At 39.8% G+C, this 22,792-nt stretch overlaps 2 protein-coding genes and 1 long non-coding RNA gene across 4 annotated transcripts; 2 read left to right on the plus strand and 1 right to left on the minus strand.

Annotated features, from left to right (window-relative positions):
• Positions 1–898: 898 nt before the first annotated feature.
• LOC137840292 (uncharacterized) lies at positions 899–15,218 on the minus strand. Its single transcript, XR_011086830.1, has 2 exons — positions 15,078–15,218; positions 899–1,902 (listed from the first exon to the last, which is right to left on the minus strand). It is a non-coding gene; the product is annotated as an uncharacterized lncRNA (long non-coding RNA).
• Positions 1,896–10,730, plus strand: LOC125969569 (voltage-dependent calcium channel gamma-4 subunit). 2 transcript variants are annotated; one of them, XM_049721792.2, is made up of 5 exons: positions 1,896–2,299; positions 6,722–6,805; positions 7,509–7,649; positions 7,894–8,261; positions 8,352–10,730. In XM_049721792.2, exons 1-5 carry the CDS (start codon positions 2,077–2,079, stop codon positions 8,412–8,414), a joined length of 879 nt encoding a protein of 292 aa, XP_049577749.1. In that variant the 5' UTR covers positions 1,896–2,076; the 3' UTR covers positions 8,415–10,730. The 2 variants fall into 2 exon arrangements, with proteins under 2 accessions (XP_049577749.1, XP_068506719.1); XM_068650618.1 differs by having other exon boundaries at positions 7,894–10,730.
• On the plus strand, positions 12,982–22,665 carry LOC125969570 (voltage-dependent calcium channel gamma-1 subunit). The gene is made up of 4 exons (XM_049721793.1): positions 12,982–13,540; positions 20,556–20,630; positions 21,185–21,331; positions 21,405–22,665. Exons 1-4 carry the CDS (start codon positions 13,303–13,305, stop codon positions 21,635–21,637), a joined length of 693 nt encoding a protein of 230 aa, XP_049577750.1. The 5' UTR covers positions 12,982–13,302; the 3' UTR covers positions 21,638–22,665.
• The last annotated feature ends 127 nt before the right edge of the window (positions 22,666–22,792 follow it).

Raw genomic sequence — 22,792 nt, forward strand, 5'->3', positions numbered from 1 at the left:
TAACGATTTTCAACCAAAATGAACGAAATGAACATTTACAATTGTCGCCCTTACAATTTTCCCATTATATCAGAGATGACATTTTCTCTTAGCACACGCCACACCACAAGATATTCGCTCAGGATTACATTTTTTAGTAATATCCAAATAACCTGGCTTTTGCTGACTTGGATCACAAGATTGATTCGGTCTGTTTATTGGTATATTTGTATCCCATGCAAATCTTGGAAATTTTAAGTAGCACAGGAAACGCATTACCTTGTAAGTGGATGTACTTTGGATGCTAGTAAGGATGGCCTCAAAGCACCCTGCAGCATCAGTGTCAATACTGTTATGTACTTTTAAAGTGCTTTTTCTTTCGTGCCGCGCACAGAGGGTGTCAGGAAGCACCCTACCAGGCAGATTGAATCATGAATTGCACTTTCTAGGAGCATGTCAAAGAAGGGGAAGACTTTCTACTGGTTCCTCCACACAATCCTAACTCAAACCTTTATCTGCTTGTTTAAAATCAACCTTACGTACCGTTGGTACTTTGCCTATCCAAAGTTTTGATTTCCCTTCATCTAGTGTGGCATAAATTGCCCTCTTCCTCTTCTGCTCTGCAATTTAGCTAAACGATCCTGTATTTTCACGGAACCTTTTTAACTCAAATAACCAGTCACTTTATTGACAGGGTCTTTCATTTTTCGTTTGAACAGCCTGAGACTCCTGGTCCATTCTGTACACCATGAAGCCTTGGAGCAATTATTACACTGACTCAGCACAAAAGTGATCCTAAAGAAAGTACAGACACATTGGGCTGCAACGGGTCACACATGCTAACCTCTTTACTGTTGTCCCTTAGAAGTGGTGAGTTTGTATCAAACCCACCATAACTTCATTTCATTGTATGATGATATGGTCAATAGTATGGTGTGGTATTATTTCGGAAGAGTCACCATGGATCAAGCGCAGTTAGTGGAGATGGTGAAAGGTGGGTGGTGCTTTTGACACAGTCAACCATGTGAATATATGGCAAAACTATTTCTGGAATGCTTTAAATAGGTTCTAGTCCTTTTGTTTTGCATTGGCCATTTAGATTGTTATATACAGTAAGCCTGATTAACTCTGGAATCTTGGGCCTTCCATATAAGTCTACTATTTAATCTCCTAACCTGCTCTCACTCGACAATGATTTAAGCACTGACGTCTTCATTCTCAAAATAATGCGTTACATTTTGGACTATGCAAATAGCAAAAAATGCACATCCTGCCTCTCATACATCTCCATAGGCTTTACCGGAAACTATTTTTTTTCTAATCTTACCTTCCTTCTTGATTAAATATCCACCAGTCCTCTCAAAAGCATACTTTTTAACAAGGTGCAGGGAGGGAGGGGGGTCACTGCCTGGAGTGACCAGGTTGATCCCCCCTGTTGCGACAGTCGCCACTCAGACTGCAGGATATTTTTGACTTCATTTTATCTGTAAGAAGAATATATATATATGAAAAAGAAAAAGGCACTCGCAGTGCAGCTAAAACTAGTCAGCCCAACTAAGCAGTGCATTAAAAAGATCAGGAATCAAATATGGTTTTTCATCTTGCTTTGCCTTTGGTCTGCTTTGAAGCAACACAGCTTTACACATAAATGTCTCTAATTTTCTTTTTAGATGTCTTTTTTTCCCTTCCCCCTTCATTTTATTTAAATCAGGCATGCAGTTGTTGTGATGACAGTCTTTCATTTTGTAGCTGCACGCCAAACAGGTTGAAGCGTGACTTTTTCGTTCTCTTAATTCGGAGTCTCTTCTCCCATTGGCTGCATCTCATTGATGGTAGGTGTGGTCTGGATATCGGTTCTTGCACTTTCAAAAAAGGCAGCTGTGGTCTTCAGGGTTCTTCTGACGGGTTCTTCCAGTGTTCCACCTGTAGATTCCGCAAAATACAAAATGAAAAGAAATGATGGACCTGCTGAGTCGATCTTCAACTTTTGCTGAAGTTTGGATGGACGTGGAGCGCAAAGCAGACACCTGACCAGACAAAGTGGTGATGATGGTGGGGTACTTTTGTTGATTTATTTTACACGCATGATGCGCGGTCATGGCTTGGTGTGATCGTGGGCTCCAGACGCTCCTGGCCGTCGTGGGCGCCTTCGCCGCATTTAGTCTCATGAGCATCGCCATCGGCACCGACTACTGGCTCTACTCGCGGGCGTATATCTGCAACGCTACTAACGCGAGCATGGACGACAGCCACGCTCAGAGCAAGAAAGTCAAAGGCGACCTGACGCACTCTGGACTATGGAGGATCTGCTGCATAGAAGGTAGAAATAAAACACACAAACTTTCGGGGTGTTTGTTTTAGCGCCGGTTTGGTCTTATTCCGTTCAAGAACTGGGATTACGCATGCAAATCAGACTGTGCATGCAACATGGGCGTGATGTGATGCGCACTGGAGGCAACATCCTGCTGGTTACGCAAAAAGCATCCTTGCGTAATCAAACGCGTGTCCAACTTGTCTCAAAGACGCGATGTGGTTACTTGCGAACTGCCTCCATGTAGTTCATGTTCAAACTGAGAAAGAAATGATCATCTATTTAAAAAAAAAAAAGTAGAACATTTGCGAGAGTGATTTAATTGGATCGGTTATGATGTTGATCTATGCACTCTACTGTATATAAATGATAATAACATAATGATCAAATATAATAGAGTGAGCTATAATTCCAAATGAAATATAACAGTTATATAATTACTAAATCACAGAATGTTAACGATCGCCTTTAACAGTTTATTTAAAAAAAAAAAAAGGCGACCATGCATAATGCAAAGGGCATCTTTTTAGGATGCAAGTACTGTTGGCCAATAAATCCATGACCACAAAAAATGCGTGTGAGAAGGTTTACATTTTTTCCTACTGAATATCAGATTGTTAAAGGAGCAGTATTGATACCAACGAACCCACACAAAACACAGAACAAGTGATGACTAAACCAATTATGGGAGTGATCGGAAGTACCCATGATAACATCATATATTCATCTTCAAACCATAAACTAATGTGTTATATTACTGTAAAACAATGATATTAAATTCCTCATTACTGTGGTTATTGATAATATTTCATAATTAAAAGAAACAACACAAAAGGGGGCCAAAATTAAGTTATTGCATGCCGTTCGTTGTATTTGCCCCCCACTCTTAATGGAATTACATTAAAAATGTAAAACCATCTTCAAACTCAAACTGGCATTGCCTCTCTCGTGCTTCAAAGCACTGAGCCTAATATAAGCGGCATCACCGCCAAGTGCACGCTACACTTAAAGCATCAGTCGGACTTTTTTTTTTGGAATATGTTTTCCAAGTCCTATCTGTGAAGAGGTGTCACATCTCCACACAAACACAAACACATTGATTACAGTTGCAGGGAAGTGAAAACAGCAGCTTTGATGCTACTGAGTGGAGGCCCTGAGCGTGCTACTCTTCACTTCAACTGAAACAGCGTAGCAGAAAATCTGCCTTGAACATTTGTGGTGTATTTGTTGTCTCTCGAAGGGATTTACAGTCGGCATAGTTTGCACCATTTTTTTCAATCTATGACAGGAAGTAAAGGAAAGATGGCTTGCACTGCAACAGTTGTATTGAGTTGGGAGGAATGAAGAACATAAATAAAGCCTTAGTCTGATGGCACCCTAGCTAACCATGTAGAAGCAATAAGGCTTGCCCCCATGTGGCAAACACACCTTTATGAAGGGGGAGGATGTTCATCATACTCATGTTGTGAGTGATGACAGTGTTGCACTGCAAACATTTACTCAGACTAGACTGAAACCAGAAGCCTCTTTTTGCCTCTCCAGGGAGGATAACGACCCCATATGTTTAGGTCTCAACACTCAATAGTAGCATTAACCTGATTTTCACAATTTCAGTATTGCTCATTTGTGGGCGTGGCTAAAAGAGAACCTGGGAGTCTAGCATGAGTTGCTCCTCCCCGACGATGTAAAATAACTGATGGCATTATCGCTTACGTGGCACAAAGCTAGATAGCTACGATGACGACTCCCTGAAAATGTATCATCCCTTCAGATAGGCCACTTTAGTCGCTGCTTTAGAGCATCTCACTGTCAGCAATAAGTGCGTGTCACTGCATGCATGTCACAAAGAGTAAGGCAGAAGTGTTGAGGGGGTGGGAGGGGCATTTGTAGAGTGCCCTGTTGATTGCCATGAGTGTGTGTGTGTGTGTGTGTGTGGGGGGGGGGGTTCAACAATACAGTTTTCATTTTAAGTTTTGTTTTATTAAATTGAATTACTGTGAATAATTTTTCAGAGTACATATGATGATTGATTAGTTGGTTGGTTAATCATTAGGAAATTCAGAGTACATATGATGATTGATTAGTTGGTTGGTTAATCTTTAGGAAATTAGGAATTTATTTTTTACTCATCTTGAAGTGATTGAGGCACAAAGTACGAGGTGTTCTGTGTGACTGCAATTGGCAAACGGGCTCTTGAGTGTGTCTGTCTCTCTTGTCAAAAGAATTTAATTAAGCCATTTGCTTTTTAGAATTAATCATGGATTTTCATTTCTAAAAGCTTGTGCATTGGACAGTGCAAGTGTACCTAATAAGGTGTCCACACAGGTAGTATTAATTAATTGTGGATACTTGCCTTTTGTCCTGCAGGGCCAGTTGTGGCTGTGGCCATGGTGTGTCTGCAGCTAGCATGACGTGTGTATGTGTGCGTGTGCGTGTGTGCGTGTGTGTGTGTGTTGAATACATTAGTTATGATGTCAAAGAAATCCTGTGAGAGGTCGAGCAAGAAATCTTATTGTGGTTTGCCGAGGGGAGGATGTTGCCACGGTGACGTTATGCTGACTAATAAAAGATGGACTTGCTCTAGGGAGAGATAATTCTACAGTTCCTCCCCCTCACCATATTCTTCCTTTCATCCCACCGTTATTATTAACTCTTATGTTTTTCTTTCTGTCTCGTCTATCTCCATTTCTTTCTTTCTCTACTTTATTGCGATTATCAGTGGACAGTGTTTGCTTCTTCCTGGACCTTTTCAGATGGCTCTGTTGGGAGAAAGATCCAATTATCTGAAACGCGATACGTTATAAATTTAGATGCACTCATAAATCAAAGTATATTTAAGATCTAACGCAGACACCAATCCAATGGGGCTGTTTGGTACATGAAAGAACAAAACTTTGTTACAGCAAGACAAAAGTGTAGAGTCTGTGTGAAATATTAAGTTTTGAGTCATTTAGCAACTGTTTAACAGAATGGTTGGATTGGTCATCTGGCATCCAAGGCAGATAACCTTTGGGCCGGCATCTATTGGGGCCCATGCAATGTGGTGAGGTGCTCACAATGCTCCAAAACTTCTCAGTGTAGGTGAAATAAATGGAATATTCTTCAGTAGCCAAGCCATTCACATGATCTCAAACTCAAACTAACAAATTGTACAGTAATAATTCTGGCTAATTCTTCCAGGTATGATTTCTTTTGTGCATTGCATCATTTAATGCTACCTAAACAAGAACAACAGACTTATTTTGACTGCCATCTAACATATTAATAGCTGGTTGTTCCAAATCCGACTTGAGTTGAATGAGGACAAACGTGAAGTTGTTTGCTTTAGCCATCATGTACGCTAAACTCCCAGAGGAGTCAAATTCAAACTGAATTCCTTTGCGCTCTCTTTCCTTGGCTGTCTTTATTTCAGAGCCTACATCAAATTATTAAGGCAGCCTCTGAAAAACGTCATAAGGATCAGAGACTTAATGTCAAGACATCATCAAGAGACACATGTGTGCTTTTATCTCATGCAGGCTGCTCACAGGTCTGTTTAAGAAGCCCTCAGTTCTACTGGTGAGATTAGCCCATTTTTCTTTCAACTAAAATATATATTAATGGATGATGTGTTGCAAAAAATTATGGCTATTAAAGTTAAGATGGTAAATACATGATTTCAGTGGTTGTGAACTCCCTTCGATTGAATTCTGCTATTGACAAAAAGAACAAATATACAACTACCCCAAAAGGAGCGTTATCCATATACTTCAGTTTCCACCACTGTTATGTAAGAATTATAGAAATCAATACTATCCAAAAATGCAATATCACAGCACCAAACTGTTGAGATTCAATTAATTACTTACTAATATGACATAAGTATGCAACAATGTAAATGACACTCACTAAAGATTCTTCAAAAATATTCAATAGTAATCAAGTCAAGTCAAGTTTATTTGTATAGCCCTAAATCACAGACAGTCTCAAAGGGCTTCACATAGCCAAAATTGACAATTATTCTCAAAGCATCCCCTGATCATAAGCTCCCAAAAGGGCAAGGAAAAACTCAAAAAAACCCTGCCAGGGGAAAATGAGAAACCTTGAGAAGGGACCACAGATGGAAGGATCCCCCTTTCAGGATCACCAGGTTATTTTTTCTCAAAATACTCTTTCGACCTTAAAGTCAACCTTGTGCCATCATTCAAGTGGTGCTGAAAGTGGGCGGAATCATCCGTTTGACATTTTATTTAAAGTCGAGAATTTGATATTCATTAGTGACCCATGTTTTATTCTGTTAAAAGTAGAAAATATACTTTGTGTGCCAAGTCTTGGAATAGAAAGTGCCTGGGGGCTCTGCACCTTTTTGAAACACACAAATCCTGGGTTGTCCTCAAAATGTAGCAAGAGAGACGCTATTTTATTTTAAGTGTTTGTCATTGTTTCGTGCAGGTATCAACAAAGGAAGCTGTTTTCGAATCAATCACTTCCCGGATGATAATGACTATGACACAGACAGCTCGGAGTACATTCTACGTGAGTGTTCTTGGCGTTGTCATCCTCACACTCTTCAATTCTTAATCCTCTGGCCTTTGTCAAGTGCTGATGCCTTCATCACAAAGGGGGGCTTCATGAGTCATGACGTTTCCATCCCGCCCCCGTTAAATCCGGATGTCAGGACGCTAACTGGCTCAAAAGCAATGACAAAGGGTGTGCCCATGACTAATTGGCCTTCCTCAAATCATGTCACCCAAGAGACACCCACTTAATGTTGTAGTTCAATCAATGTCAATGTAATTAATATAAATACAATAAAAAAAATGATACTAATATAACGATATAATACCAATTTTTTCAGTTTTTTTTTCTCCCCTCTACCAATAAAATTTGATTTTTACCTAATTAATTGAATCAGTTGAGGATAATGGTCATATTCATGGTGTAAAAAGTGTCAAAAGTATTTGTAATATATATACGTATATATTTTTATATCACAACAACCTAGCAATCGACCAAAGGCCCTGTACCCTATGCTACTCACTCACAATAAAACAAACTTTACTGATTAAATTCCTTGAGTCAACAATGACAATGGATGCAATGATCAGTTTAAAAGCACGGAAATGAAAAACTAATTCTCCAACTTTTGTTGCTAATGACTGGAAATAATATCAGCTATCACTCACGCCACTTTCAATTATAGTAACGCCCGCTTTTCTTTTTTTTCCCATCATGTCAGGTATCGTGCGAGCCTCCAGCCTCTTCCCCATTCTCAGCACCATCCTCCTGATGCTGGGTGGCCTGTGTGTTGGTGTCGGGCGCATCTACACCAGGAAGAACAACATCCTGCTCAGTGCTGGGATTCTCTTTGTGGCTGCAGGTAACGCCATACTCACGAGAAGACATCCACAGTCATCTCTGATTTACAAATGTATTATTCTCTTCCAATGGCAATGTTAAAAATTACATAGATCCTACTTTGGGTTCATACATACATCTGAAGTAATTTAAGGTGCTGATTAATGATTCTTTCATTTTCCCTCCAGTCAATCAAGGTGATGTCATCATGTCTCCATCCAGATTGCAACCAAGCTTTCTAATCTGTTTTTCCTCTGTCTCCTCAGGTTTGAGCAACATCATCGGCATCATCGTCTACATCTCCAGTAACGCCGGCGATCCCAGTGACAAGAAAGACGAAGACAAGAAAAACCAATATAACTACGGCTGGTCCTTCTACTTTGGCGCCCTCTCCTTCATTGTGGCAGAGTCAGTTGGAGTGCTTGCCGTCAACATATACATCGAGAAAAACAAAGAGACGCGCTGCCGAGCCAGGCGTGACTTTATCAAATCCATGACTTCCTCTTCGCCATACGCGCGCATCCCGAGCTACCACCGCAGACGGAGGCGCTCGCGCTCCAGCTCCAGGTCGTCGGAGCTCTCCCCGGGGGGGATGAAGCGGGGGGGAGGATTTGGCGGGGAGATGAGCATGCAGGTGGGAGACATATCCCTGTACACCTTCCGCACTGACCCTTTGAAGGCAGGCAGGCAATACAGTCCTGAGAGTGACTCTGGCTTCTTGCAGGTGCACAACTGCTTCCAGGAAGATGTGAAAGATGGAGGCAACAGGAGGACCACACCCGTATGAGCGCTCTTGTCTGACTTTACAATACGAGAGATATTACTTGACTGTACGTGTCTGTGCAGTGACATCCCAAATTATTATTTTTTTCATTGTTTCCCCACTTGTCATCAAATAAATGTAAATATAAGACACGGCTAACCCAGTTTTAAAATGATGATTTTATTTATGAAGGGGGAAAAAATAATATTCAAAGCTACCTGGCCTGGTGTGACAAATTGCAATGAGTCTTTGACGTCTCTGTGGGATATTTTTGCTCAGTCCTCCAACCAGAACATCACAGGGCCAGGTAGCTGAACTGAATGTTTCTTTTCTCTTGATGAATTAAATCATTTAAAATTTGCGTTTTGTTTACTTGGGCTATCTTTGTTGAATAAACTAGTTGAGGGGATGTTCACACATTTGATGATCTTAAACAATGTGGGGAAACTATGGGGGGGAAAAAAGGAATTTGTGGAGAGGGAAAATAAACAAATATTATATTAATGGCAATATGGCAATCAGAATAGCCAAAGCCACAATCAGCTTTTGCACGGATGTATGGAAACTGCGCTGCTTTTTTGGCTGGAATGAGTCCATTTTAGTCCAAGAATGACAATAGACGGTGTCATCCAAAGCGAAGATTTGCAAACTGGCGCATGAGATGCCAAGACCATGTGATTAGTCCACTTCAAGCCTTAAACGTCAAAGTGGGCGAGACTTAAGTAGTCGACTAATTAGTTGAAGTTTGAGTATATATATGTACAGTAACATATAGATGGACATACCCAAAAAGCATTCAGCACCATTCACAGTAGCGCTTATCCTGATGAGGGCTGCAAGTAAGTAACTTTGAATGAAAGGAAAGGAAAGGAAAGATTTGCCCTGGACTGGTCACCATCCAATTGCTGGGCACATAAAGACAGACAATCATGCACACTAACACTTAGCGACAATGTCGAGTCTTCGAGTTTTGAGTTCACCTAACGTGCTTGATTTTTTGGAATGCGAGATGAAGTACCCGAACTTCAGAACTGTGAGGCAGTTGTGCTAACTGCTTGTTCACCTGGCTGACTGCAAACACAATTTAGACTGATGGTGACTTGCGATTTAAGTTGTTACTTATATTGCTGTTGTTCCACTGATGCCCTGTGGGTAGCAGTAAAATACATGTTTCAACCTGATTTTAACCATCAATGGAATCAAAGAAGAGGACTATGCATCATATCATGGCCTGACTGTGGACTAAAAGTAAAACACAGACATATGCTTCATTTATTATTTGTGCCTTACTTTAAGATGAAAAATTATAGAGCAACCACAAAATCTTTTTGCTGTCTTGTAACAAATCGTATAAAAAAAACAAGACATTTTACTGCCATTTTGCAAAAAGAAATGTTACGTGATAAAAACGGATAGTTGCTCGATAGAATCTCTTAACTGAAGCAAGTCTCATCTTCAAAAGTGTTTACGAAAACTGCGTGTGTTTTCTTTAACAGCTGGTGCTATGCTCTCCTCTTACAAAAATGTGTACAAAAGCCTCCTAAAAAATTGTTAGCTCTAGTTTTTGTGTTCACAATATGTGAAATGTGCTAAACAGCTCTGAAACACGCTTTTAACGTGCTTTTTGTAAATACGGACGTGTCTTGCAAATTATGAAGGACAAAACATATTCCAGGGTACATCCGAAGCATGCGTGTTAATTCAAATCGATATAAATGCGTGTCGTTTGCTCAGGGACGGTATCAAGGACAAAAAATAATTTGTTGGAGTTCAGGAAAAAGCAAGCAGCTCCTACTTCTTTTGTTTACAAGAAAAGCAAATACTGTATTTCATTTGGTGTAAAAAAAAAAAAAAAAAAAACTCCATATCCTAGCTAATTGGTGGTTGCATGGCCAACTTGAATAAGAAAGCGCCACACAAACATTACATTTCATAGGCTGTTGAATGATTTCAGCCACATTATGAGAAAATACAGTATGAGAAAATACAGTATGTAGTATGTTTGCTTTTCGTAACTAAACGGAACTGTTACGACAAGGTGTATGATACTTACATGTCTCTGTTATGAACTAGTTGCCTTTGCGCTCAGATAATTTGGGTGATTTTCTGCCATCCTGAGAGTTCTTTCTTTGAATTGGCTATTTCATAGTAATGGTGTCACTGTTGCATGTCGGTTGCTTTGTTTGCATACTTGCAGAACCTGTTGGCTTATTTCAGTACAGTTTACAATAAATTTTATAAAGTGATGTCATGGGATTTTTTTTTTTTTTTTAAATGAGCAATGTTGTTATTTAGAGTTGAATTGGGGTTCAATAAAAATGAGGGAGAGATGTGCTCGTTGACCGGAGAGGTTATATTTGTCCACTGATGCAGGCGTGCGGTGCCGTAACGCTGGAAGGCAGACAGTCAGCCAATGCGAGGTGTTAAAGTGAAAATGCTCGATCAAACATAATGCTCGACTGAGCTAACAAGCTGCTGAACGCTTCCTCTCCAGTCTAGTAACATAAGATCAAGCAAAGCGGCTGTTGTCTGTGGCACGGCCATCTAGAATATCACACACATTCTTGTTATTTTACACACTTGAGTTGCATCAAAGATTTTCAATATGTTGCCCAGTTTGGAATCGGTCAAACTCATCCTCATGTGCTTGGCGAGTGTCGTTGGAGAGTCTCTGCAGATTCTCAAGTCGCAGAGCCTTGATTTAGAATGGATTTATTTTGAGTCCACTTGCGTGTGTGAATGTAGCTTGCTGATGCCAAACAGGTCGTATGACCTTTCTTCCTCTGCGGTCCTGAATTAGGGCGTCCGCTCAGCCAATACTGTTTATTTGACACCCGTGGATCTGCTCTGACATTTTTATCCACAATGAAGCTTGTGCCCTAATCCTTCTTGTTAAGTCCAGTGAAATATAGTGCCTCCTCCACTAATTGACAAGAGATTGGCATGGGTCACCTTTCCATGCACTCACATAGTCGCCAGACTTGTTAGCATTAGGTTGAGGTGCAAGAATGACACATGCTGGGCTGATGTGACAAATAGAAGATGACACTACATTTCATACGTCAGTCCTTGAGATTCCAAAAAACAATCAAATGACACATACTAAACAAAACATTTACATCCAATGGGTGTTTATTTTAGGAGTAGCGTCCTTGTTTATGTGAAACATTCCTACGCGTCAAGAAATTTGCTTCACGTGCATTTAGACTTTCTTTTCCTTTTTTGGAGAAGCATATCACAAACAGGTGACTATTTTTTTCCTGATCATGTCACATGTTTGTTCAGACAATGGTTGTGAGTGAGAGCGAGATTTGAGTCTTTGAGTTTATTTTTTACGAGCTGAATGGTGATTGTTATTGATAATCATTGAGACTTTATGGTGCATTTGCTCATGCATGAACAATTGTTTCAAGCCCAAGCACACCATAGTGTCTTCAAACTACTCAAACATTCCAAAATGTCCCATGTAGAAAATCAATCGTCAGTTCAAAAGGATGAGAACCTCATTCAGCTTTAACCCGTGAAGAAGTGTCTAAGTCAGATGGAGCTTCAGCCCCCTGGCGAGATTGCCTCTCCACAGGCACCCACTCTTCTTAAGTTCTTGAAAGTGTTAAATGGCTGACATTTCTCCCGGCAGGGGTCTTTATACCCTGCTTCCTGTGGATATTGGTGCCATGCAGTGGATCCAGCAACGACAGGGGAGACATCTGTCACTGTGATGAGGCTCGGTTTAGCCTTGAGCAATCCGAGTTGGAGTATATCCTTTCATTTGAATCGTGAAACACACCAGATATTGATGCTTGACCTCATTATCCGATATGTAACGAGCAAAAAACATCACTTGTTTTAGGGGCAACTTTCCCCAAGTCACATCCGGAACGACTGATTCTTTCTCTTTTGAATACACTCAGAGCTCCAAATGACTGTGGTTGTCTCTGATAAATAAACCAAAATCTTAGATAAATCCGACAGACCTTTTTTCAGAGATGCTGCAAACTAAAGGAAAATAATAATTCACAATTATATCTTTTATCTATCCCCCACTTGTCCAAACATGCTACCCTAATTGTTGCATTTGTGGAATATGAATTGGGCAGAAAAATTCAGTCGTGTCGGGGGGCGGCCATTTTGCAACTTGCCGGCGAGTGTAAATGACATCATAGTGTCTCAGGGCTCAGCTGGCGAACGTCACATGACCAAACACAGAAAACAAGTGAGCTTTGGCAGGCGTTACCACAATGCACCTGATAATTTGGTAACAGAAAGCAGACTCTGCCCAGCCTAAAAATCCTCATTTATATAAGTGTCGGGGCAAGTCTAACTTTTAGCGCGTTTATGAATTGAATTTAATATACACATTATTTAAAGGAGGGAGAAAGTGGTTGCCAGTTAATGTTGGTATGCTGGATCTTTATGGAATAGGTTTTGGTTTATTATTAATTTCCCATAAAATTCTGAAGGGGTTCAGAGGTTCAATTTATTCGAACATGCTGAGAGCAACGGGATAGGCGCACAACTTGACTCATGGGTCACATTTATAGAATTACAAACACACCCCCGGCCGGCCCCATTTGAAAACACCAACCGCCACATGCAGCTTCCACTATCCCCTTTGCTTGCAAAGGCAGACACAGTTGGTTTGGTCATCAGCTTTTCTGATCTACCTCAACAGCTGTGCCTCTAAACTTGCAGCCCCCTCGGTCGCAGCGAGCAGGATAAGGATCATTAGTGGGACGGAGGAGTTTGACCCTCTTCATTTCTAAGCACAGGCACACACTCAAAGCGCAGATAGAGCGACAGGAAGACAAGAGCTTGCCGCTGACTCATTCAAGTGGAAAGAGTCATCGATTGTGTATACGAGCAAAAGATATTCTTATTTCTTTGCTGGATTGAACACCGATCACCTGGGAGCATGGAAAAGCGCATCAAGATCAATATTGCCATTTTTGTGCTGCTGGTGGGCATGGCCTGCATGTTCACGGCCGTGGTGACGGACTACTGGGCCGTGCTGAGCCCCCAGGTGAAGAAGGTCAATGAGACGTGTGAGGCGGCCCACTTTGGCCTTTGGAGGCTGTGTAAGAAGCATATCTACATCAGCGCTGATGTCTACGATGAGAAGCATGGCTGCGGACCCATCACCCTGCCTGGAGGTGAGGCGAGGTGTCATCTCATTGTATTCCACTAAAACAGAACATGTTTGGCTGGATAATCTCCAGATGATTCCTCATAAACTAGCAAGGGGAGAGATGCTGCAGCACGTCAAGGTCATTCACGTTAATGAAAAAAACAAAAATCCCCAAAGCATCTTTTGTTCATGAAATGAAATAAAAATGATAGCTAACTGAAACGACATTTTACGTGCATATATATATATACCTATATAAACATAAATATGTATGTATATGTGTGTATATATATATATATATATACATATGTATACACACACATATAGATATATATGCATATAAATATGTATGTGAATATATATATATATATATATATATATATATATATATATATACACATATGTGTATATATATACACACACACACACGCACACACATACACATGTATTAGAACTAACTGAATCTAAAAAGAGTAGTCAAACTGAAATAAAATCAAACTACTGTAAAAAAAACCATCCAAAACTATTCTCACAATAGTGCGGCTTACACAAGCTTTGTTTTACATTTTGCACCTGTGTCTTCTTGAAAGTTTGAAAATTATGCTTATTTTTCATAAATGGTGAGTGGTGAATTTTCAAGTTAAAGTATAGAAACTTTGAGTCCAAGAGGAGGCCACATAGTGCAAGACAGAGGGTGCAACCACAAAATGGTCCAGTCCAAAAGAAATTAAAATGATGACTTTAAAATAGTAAGAGGAGAGCAACTGTTTGCGACTCAAATGTCACTGACGTAAATATGACTTATGATTAGAATACACAGCCAAACTTTAGTCTGATCACTCTCAAGAGTTTGAAAACAAGAGCCAAAGTTAAAAACAACCCAAGTTAAACAGTGGAAACTGAAATTCATTGTTCATAACGTACATGTGTATATTGAAGATGAACAAGCAAGCTCTGGCTTTCTGCACTTGAGAAACACAGTTCAAAAAGATGTAGATGAATTTCACCACTCCGCGTTCCAAGTCTTAGATTTTAAAACATTATTGTGCTTTGCAAATATGCTGCGGAGCATCAAAGTGACAAATGATGCCGTCAGTGCTCCTTTTTGGGACAAATAGGAGGATGAGACATCTGAGCCTCCTGAGAAGGCCTTTGCAGCAGATAGGAACCCACAAACAGAAAAAAAGGATAATCACCATTTGTTGATGTATCTAATATAAAAATATGCATAGTGACGTCTTGATTTAAAGAGTTTTTTTTTGGGGGGGGGGGGCAGGTATATTTCTATTAGGGGAGGATGATTTATTTTTGCAGTTCAAGTGTGGTCATGTGACGAATTGAACTCAAGGCAGCACTTTATTTATTGTTTATTACGGTAACAATAAAATTAATTTGGCAGAGTCGGGGTTGTAGCCTGTGTTTGTCCAAGTACAGTATACACAAATAGTAAAGAAGAAGAGTGTTTTAACAAAACAAACGAGGGAGAAGCAAACTGACTAGGCCTTCATCCAGAGTTTGTAGCCTAGGTTACACATAAGTAAATATACAAAGCATAGACTTACAGTACAAGCAGCACTTCAGTCTAGATGATCATGCACGAGAGGTTATATTGCACTTAAAAGCAGGTTTTGAAACACTACACTGAACTTACTTCCTAGTTCCAGATTAACCGGCACTTCCTGTCTAGGTAGGAAGTGTACAATCCTAATATTATAACAAATGCATCCCAGAATGCAGATTGTAGTTTTCTTTTATTTTTTGTGAGTCAAAATAATTTCTATTTTTTAAAAGAAGCACTTGCAGAACTACAATGTTTAACAAAGTCACATTTTACAAAATTAAAACAAGCTTTTTTTTTTTTTTTTAGTTGGAAAGATGATCTCCCAGTCAATCTCATTTAAGGAGCTCAAAAACACCATTCTTGTTCATCAACCAAAAAGTGGCCTTGATTGTTTCTGGCTGCATTTAGTTCAGTGCTGAGCGTTTTTTAATGCCGGTAAAAAGTCTTTTGCTGTATGGTGTAGGACATCATGTGAACAAGTTTATTATCTTGCTTGAGGGTCATTCAGACGAATTCAGCAACTAATGAAGCGGAGTCATTTTGCGGTCCACATAAATAGGTCTGATTAGCGGCCATCGCCGTGCTGCATGCCGTTGTTTACGAACTGAGTAAACCTGCTTGAGGAAAGTCGCGAACCTCGCGGGGCTTCTCTGACTCTGCTTGCTGTATTTGGAGAGGAACGTTATTGTTTATCACAGCCACAAGTCTTTAAGGGTGGTGTCAAAAGCCAGTGATAAAAAGCAGGACTAATACCATTAGTAATGCATTGAGATGAAGTCATGGCGAGGCACTCATGGGGAAAACTGGTGAGGTCTTATAGTAGATTGCAGGATTACGGTGTAGCCTCTGGGGTCCAACATTATCTATTTGGGGGAACCACTTTTCATAGTGGAAATAATGAAAATAGTATTTTCCAGCTTACCCTAAAAAGTAACAACAGGGAACTTTTAAATACGATTTAACCGTAAAAATAATGAACCACTCTTAGAGACCTGTCTTGGCTTTTTGTATGTGAGTCAGCTTACTTCATATACTGTAACTTCCTGTGTAAATTCTTCTTTACGTCTCATCTTCTTCTGCTAACCGCCCATCTTAGTGTAGAGGTTCCATTTGATCTAAAGACATTTCAACCAAGGCCAGTTGTTGAAGGAAAAGAAGAAACGGTTGCTGTCCATCACAGCAGAGATAAAATGAGAACAGTGAACTCAGCATGGCTCCAGACAAAACAAATATAGTATTTATATAATGTATTTTCAATATCTTTTAATGATGCCATGTAAAGTCTGTGGCAGGGAGTTATTAGAGATACAAATATAGGCCGCGTGAATGCTCAGCTGTCAAGTCCGGCAGCCGCGGCGGTCAAGTGTTCACAACCAGTCCGAGTCTCATTTTGAGTGACGGCACCACATGTGGGGACTCCACTGATCTCCAAAGTTTGTTGCCCCACTAAAGCAAGAACTCGCCCCCGCTGCCTTCACATTTCCAGACGTTCAAATTACCCCACACTCAACAAAAGTTCTAATGCAGTGAGGTAAAACGGCTGCTACCATTTGGCCTTCCTGAGTCCTCACAGGACATGCTCTTCTCAGGAGAGCGCACACAGGGCCATGTGCCAGCCTTCTCTGTGGAGGCTGGTGGATTTCCCATTTGGGTGTCAGAGCTACATAAGCACTGTACACACAGAAGAAATTTGATTAGGTCCATTGAATGAGTTCCAATATGAAATCTGCCTTTGCAAATACAGCAGAATCATCATGTACATAAATGAGAAAATACATCTATGGCTTTGAGATACATCCCATTCATTTTGAACTTTTGAAATTTGTAAAGGCACGTATTTAATATGGCTTTTGATTGTCTGCACCTTTGGTTTTATCCGATTCTGCGATCCACTGATTCATTTTGTTATCATTTATTACAAACACCGAAAGGCCTCTAACACCATTGTTTGTGGCGTGGACACCATTTTGTCGGTGTGCTCATGTGTCAACCATTTCACCGACATAACCAAAGTTATCATCACTCGTGTCACCTTACAACGTGACAACAAGCATCTTGTGATGGTAAGATTCAAAAGAATCTCAAACCAAAAATAGCCTTTTGCTGTGGATGAAAACAAAAACGATTGGTGATATAAAATGTGCTGAAATCCGATTACTTCCATGACCTCATATGATCCTTGGACAGATGAGTGACAATGAGCAATAGGAGCGAGAGTGGCTTGTCAACATAGCCGAGTAGAGTGCAATAAACAAATGTGACTGTTGCCTAGTTGACTTGCGCTCGCGTATGTTAACAGATGCTTGCATGTAAATTTACATCTAAACAAGATGTAAGTAGAATGTCTCAGGCCTCCACCAAGCTTGAAAGTTACAGGTTTACAAAAAAGAGCAGACTGTCAATTTTTAGGGGTGCTAGCTAGTATGTGAACGACTATACCACCAACCACCCTGTATTAACAAACTTAAAAAAAAGGAACTCTATTGTGTCTTACTGTTTTCCCATCTGTGTGGTAAGTTAGTACTCCTTGCTCATGAGGGTGATGAAACATTTTAGAAACAAATAGCTGGCCCCATTTATTTTTCTAATTGCAAATAGACTATGACCACTTAGTAAACATAATGTAGTGTGCAACACCTCATCAAAGTTTTCCCAAATTGGTTCTAGGTCTCAACTATACTACTGTAATTTTGTGAAATTGGGACATTTTCGCAAAAAAAATTGTTGCCTACGCCTTCATCCAGATTCTTATCAAAATTGAAGTAGTTCCTCTTTGGTAGACCACACCTCTACAAAGTTTTATGTAAATTGGGTTCTTATTAAGCGCCCCAAAATACTGCAAATCACTAACTAATGAATATGCAAAGCAACATCCATCAAAGCATTGTCTTTTCATTTGGGAATAATTATTATTAATCAAAAGCCAAGCAAGAGTCACAAAAACCTGCTTGAAATACATGTCGAGCACAAAGCCCCTCTCCCTCCCTTTTTCTCTGAGTTCATCTTCCTTCCGAGTATAGTGAGACAGAAAATGTCCTGACATTATGTACTAACAAGCTTGTTAGAAGAGAATGACGTGAAAGGATTTTAATTTCCTTAAACATGCTAATATGTAATCACATTAAGTACAAACACTCAAAGCTATTCATAATCCACAAGATTTGACAAGGTTTGAAGTTAAACTACAGTCAAATCAAGTGTGTCCTCCAAATTGGATCTTGTTGCTAAGTAACAATGTTTTCCCCCCTTCTTCATAAGTCCACCTTTCAGTGGAAGCATTTTTAGTACAGAAATGCTTCTGGTTTCTCTGTTTGTTTTTTTGGCAGGATGCCTACGAATACACTTAGTGGAACTGGTGACGTTTTGTTGCACATTCACACAAAGGTGTGATTATTAGATTTCTTCTAGATTTGTGAAGATACATCATTTTCTACCTAGTCTATTCTTGTAAATGGTTTTCTTGGTATGATTTGTAAAAACAGTACCGAGTATGAGTGGTGAAACATTATTCACACAAAATATATCAATGGTTTATATCATGAGCACCATTGCATATATATTTACTTGCATGAACCAATGTGATATTCTTTCAACTCATTCTAATGGATCCATTTGAGGAAAATTCCCTCAGGATTAGTTGATAAAACTTAAAGAGGAAAATGAAAGTATTTCCACATGAAAGCATTGCACTGATGTATCACAGTGAGCGTGCATGAAGAGGGATTAAGAACCCACATGCATGTTGAACCTCATCGCACGATGCACATTTCTGACATGAGCTAATGCAATAGCAACTTGTCATAGCAGTTTTTCTGTTACACGCGTCAACGTTCTACAGCTCACAAATGGCTTGGCCTGAAATGAAACTTCTTCATGTATGAGCTTACAGAAACATGCTGCCTTCCAAATAAAAAGCTCAATTGTGTAACGTGACAGCTTTATTGAGCTCTTCTTTATATATCCGGTGGAATGTGCACATGTCTGTAAGGACGGCACGAAGGGCAAATTCGTACCTTGTCGGTTTGAATCTGGGCTCCATCCATTCTATGTGGAGTTTGCATGTTCTTTCTCTCACATTAAAAAAAACATGCTTGTTAAATTTATTGAAGACTCTAAACCATGCGGCTGGCCACCAACCCTGAAACTGACAGTGACTTATTTTAATGCCAAGGGATACTAGTTTGATATACACTTGTGAAATAACAAATTAATTAATTTGAATAAAATTATGTTATTTAAAAAAGTGATCTCCGTTAATCAGAAGACACCGGTTATGTTAATGACTTCTCACAATAATTAGGACACCGATAATTATCAACAGGCAACAGTATACTTATAAAGCTATGCCACATTTTTCATATGAGCACAACAAGATCACAATTTCACATCACTTGAATGCTACTTTATATATTTTCCATATATATATTGGTTTTGTCATATGATGTATGTAGACCTTCTTAGATATCAAACGAGGAAAATAACATGTGAGAGACACGAGTTAGTGTGAAGTTACTGATAGACTTACATATTCACACCGTACAGTGACAACAGGTGGAGCATAATGTACGTATATGAATTCAAAGTTAAAGTATGCGGGGCAAAACTTGACGAGGACTTTGGAAAAGATTTGGAGCAATAAATAACACGGCACATAGCTTTCATTCACAGTTCACTCGACAGCTCTTCATATTGCTTGTGTAGTGCAAAGTGTTGCACACTGGCTCTCAGTTTAAAGTTCCGAAACGAAATGACAGCTGTCAGCTCGTAACGTACACATTGAGGTGTTAATATGCCAAAGCTCTTCGAATAACTTGCATTGTTCCACTCAGCAAGAAATTACAGCGCCACCTCTGAATTCGAACAATATGTTCAAGGACTTTCGTCCACCTCTCATTTGTTAGGTTTTATCTATTTTATTGTAGAAAATAAATGCAATACAAATTTAGAATGAAATATTAAACAGGAAAAAACTGAAAGGTTAATAATACAAAAGGGTGAAGAAAAGGTGATTCACGTTGCCATCAATTGTCATATACTGTTTCTCTTTTTGTAACTTTCTTGTTACAAGTGCAAGAAGCTCTTAACCACTTAATCATAAAGGCCTCGTGTCTACTTGCAATCTTACCGGGACGAGTTTTATGGAAATGGGTGGATGGACTTTGACAACAAAGAATGTTCAGATCCATCCATCCATCCATCCATCCATCCATCCATCCATCCATCCATCCATCCATCCATCCATCCATCCATCCATCCATCCATCCATCCATCCATCCATCCATCCATCCATCCATCCATCCATCCATCCATCCATCCATCCATCCATCCATCCATCCATCCATCCATCCATCCATCCAAATAATATCTGGAAAATTACAGCATGAAAAGTGACATTTTATATTTTAGTCTTGTTGAACTTGCTACTCTTCTTACTGTAATTGACATGAAAGAACTAATATCTGTTGTTTTATCCCCTTAGATGAAAACTGCACTTACTTTGGCCACTTTACACCAGGACAGGACTCTGAGATCTTTGAACACAAAACTCAAAAAGGTGAGTCTCTGTAGCTGCCCTCCACTCCACAATACTCCCCTCACCAATTCTCCGGAGACGGCTGCTTTCAATCTGTCATTGTGCGCTTGTGCATTTTGCATTCCCAGCTGTCCCCGCTGCAGCAGATGTATCGGATGGTGCAAATGTGAGCATTAAGTTGCGTACGCTTCCACACCCGAAACTAAAGATGCTATTGCAGGCATTCCTAACATAAGCAACCCTTTCCCCCATCATCCATCACTCACAGTCTATCAGCCCCACCAGTGACACGCACACTCCAAGTTCTCAAATAGAAATAATCTGTTCCGGAGTCTAAATAACTCTACGAGCCATGTTTTCTGAATCTCCTTCATTAATCATCTGTAATATTGATGGACTAGCCAGGAAACCTCTCACTAGCACAATTAAGGGACCAGTGCTTAGTCGAGATGTGTGTATCATGCTTGTATAAACAAATTATTACATTTTCCATTGCACAGGAAGTCTTTGAGTTAAAAATCCCAGTTTTTTTTATTCTTCTTCTTCAATAATGGGACAATTACTTCTCATTACAGAGTACAACATCTCTGCAGCGGCTATCTCCATCTTCAGTCTGGCCTTCATGATCTTAGGCTCCCTCTGTTTGATTGGCTCATGCACGGGTAAAGGAAAAGGAAGACTATACCTCCTCAAACCCGCTGGAATGTTTTTTGCCTTTTCGGGTAGGTTCACTGCGCTATAACTCCTCATCTGCACCGCCACCACGCAACTTAAAATTGTCCTTTATCTTTCCAGGTCTGTGTTCATTCATTTCACTGGAGGTGATGCGTCAGTCGGTTAAACGCATGATTGAGAGCGAGGACACCATCTGGATCCAGCACAACTACAGCTGGTCTTTTGGATGCGCTTGCGCCGGCTTCGTTCTTCTCTTTCTCACTGGTATCGCCCTCCTCATCCTCTCCATGCCACAAATGCCCAGGAACCCATGGGAGACCTGCATGGACGCCGAGCCCGAGCAAGTGGAGTGAGAGGCCGATAGATGTTAGTGATTGAGAAGAACAAGCGTTGCAAGGACCGTAGCCATGATGGAAAGTTTACCTCTCAACCTTTAAACAACTTGAATGTAGGTCAGTTGTACAGTTTCTAAAATACATACCAAAAAAGAAAATAAACACGTCATCTCCTAAACCTGTTGATGATGAAGATGGAGAACACAGAGCCCCGTCATTCACATGCAGGGAAACAGACCGATTTACATGATATTTTGCGATTTAACTTAGGTAAACCTGCACAATGATTTGTATTCCTATATTCTACTCCTGGTTCTTTTTAGAGTGCACACGTGTACCTTAATCAGGGGTCCAGCATCTGGTTGCGGTCACCTTCATCTATTTCTCCCCACATGATTCAAAATCAAATAGTTTTGAAATGTGACCATGGTGTGATTTGATAATTATGCTGTGCATGAAGTCTCTTGCCTTATGTATTATCATGTATTGTACATATTTCATGTTCCTCTTCTCATTTATTTTGGTGGTATCTCACAAGTAATGGCCCAATTGCAAAAACCAAATACAAATAAAAGAAAATGAGAATGGAGTCATATATTGAGTTTTAGATGAGTTGCATTTGACTATTTCATTTGGACTTTTTGGAGTAAATACACCTACAGTACAGGCGATAAGCAGCTTTGTATTAGCAAATGTATGTTTAAAAAATGCCCAGATTACAAAATCTGTAGAAATTGCTATTCATGCTGAAGCCCCCAATGATCTTCATGATGTGCTCTGCTGCAGCTGTGTTTGTCACCTGTACGGGATCTATCTATAAATTTGTCAGTCTGAAAAACATAAAAGTAACACCTTTTTGGTGCTACATGCTTTTTTGGGCAGTACCATCAATGAAGGGTTGTTCTGATTTTTTTTTTTAATACGTACACTTTATGGTGACTTTGTCTGGCTTTATTTATCAGTGTGTTTGAATTTTGAAATGTTGAATATTCTGCATTTGTGTGTACCTTTTTAATGACGAATAAATATGCTTGCTTTTGTGTTAATTGTGCATGACAAGAAGTAATGGGTACTGTCAGTATACTATCAAATCGCACTTCTGAAGATCTCAATTTAGTTAGTTAAACATTGATGGATGGATTAAAAACAGGTGGTTTGCTCTAATTCATATTA

This window comes from Syngnathus scovelli, chromosome 5 (assembly GCF_024217435.2).
Source record: "Syngnathus scovelli strain Florida chromosome 5, RoL_Ssco_1.2, whole genome shotgun sequence".
NCBI lineage: Eukaryota > Metazoa > Chordata > Actinopteri > Syngnathiformes > Syngnathidae > Syngnathus > Syngnathus scovelli.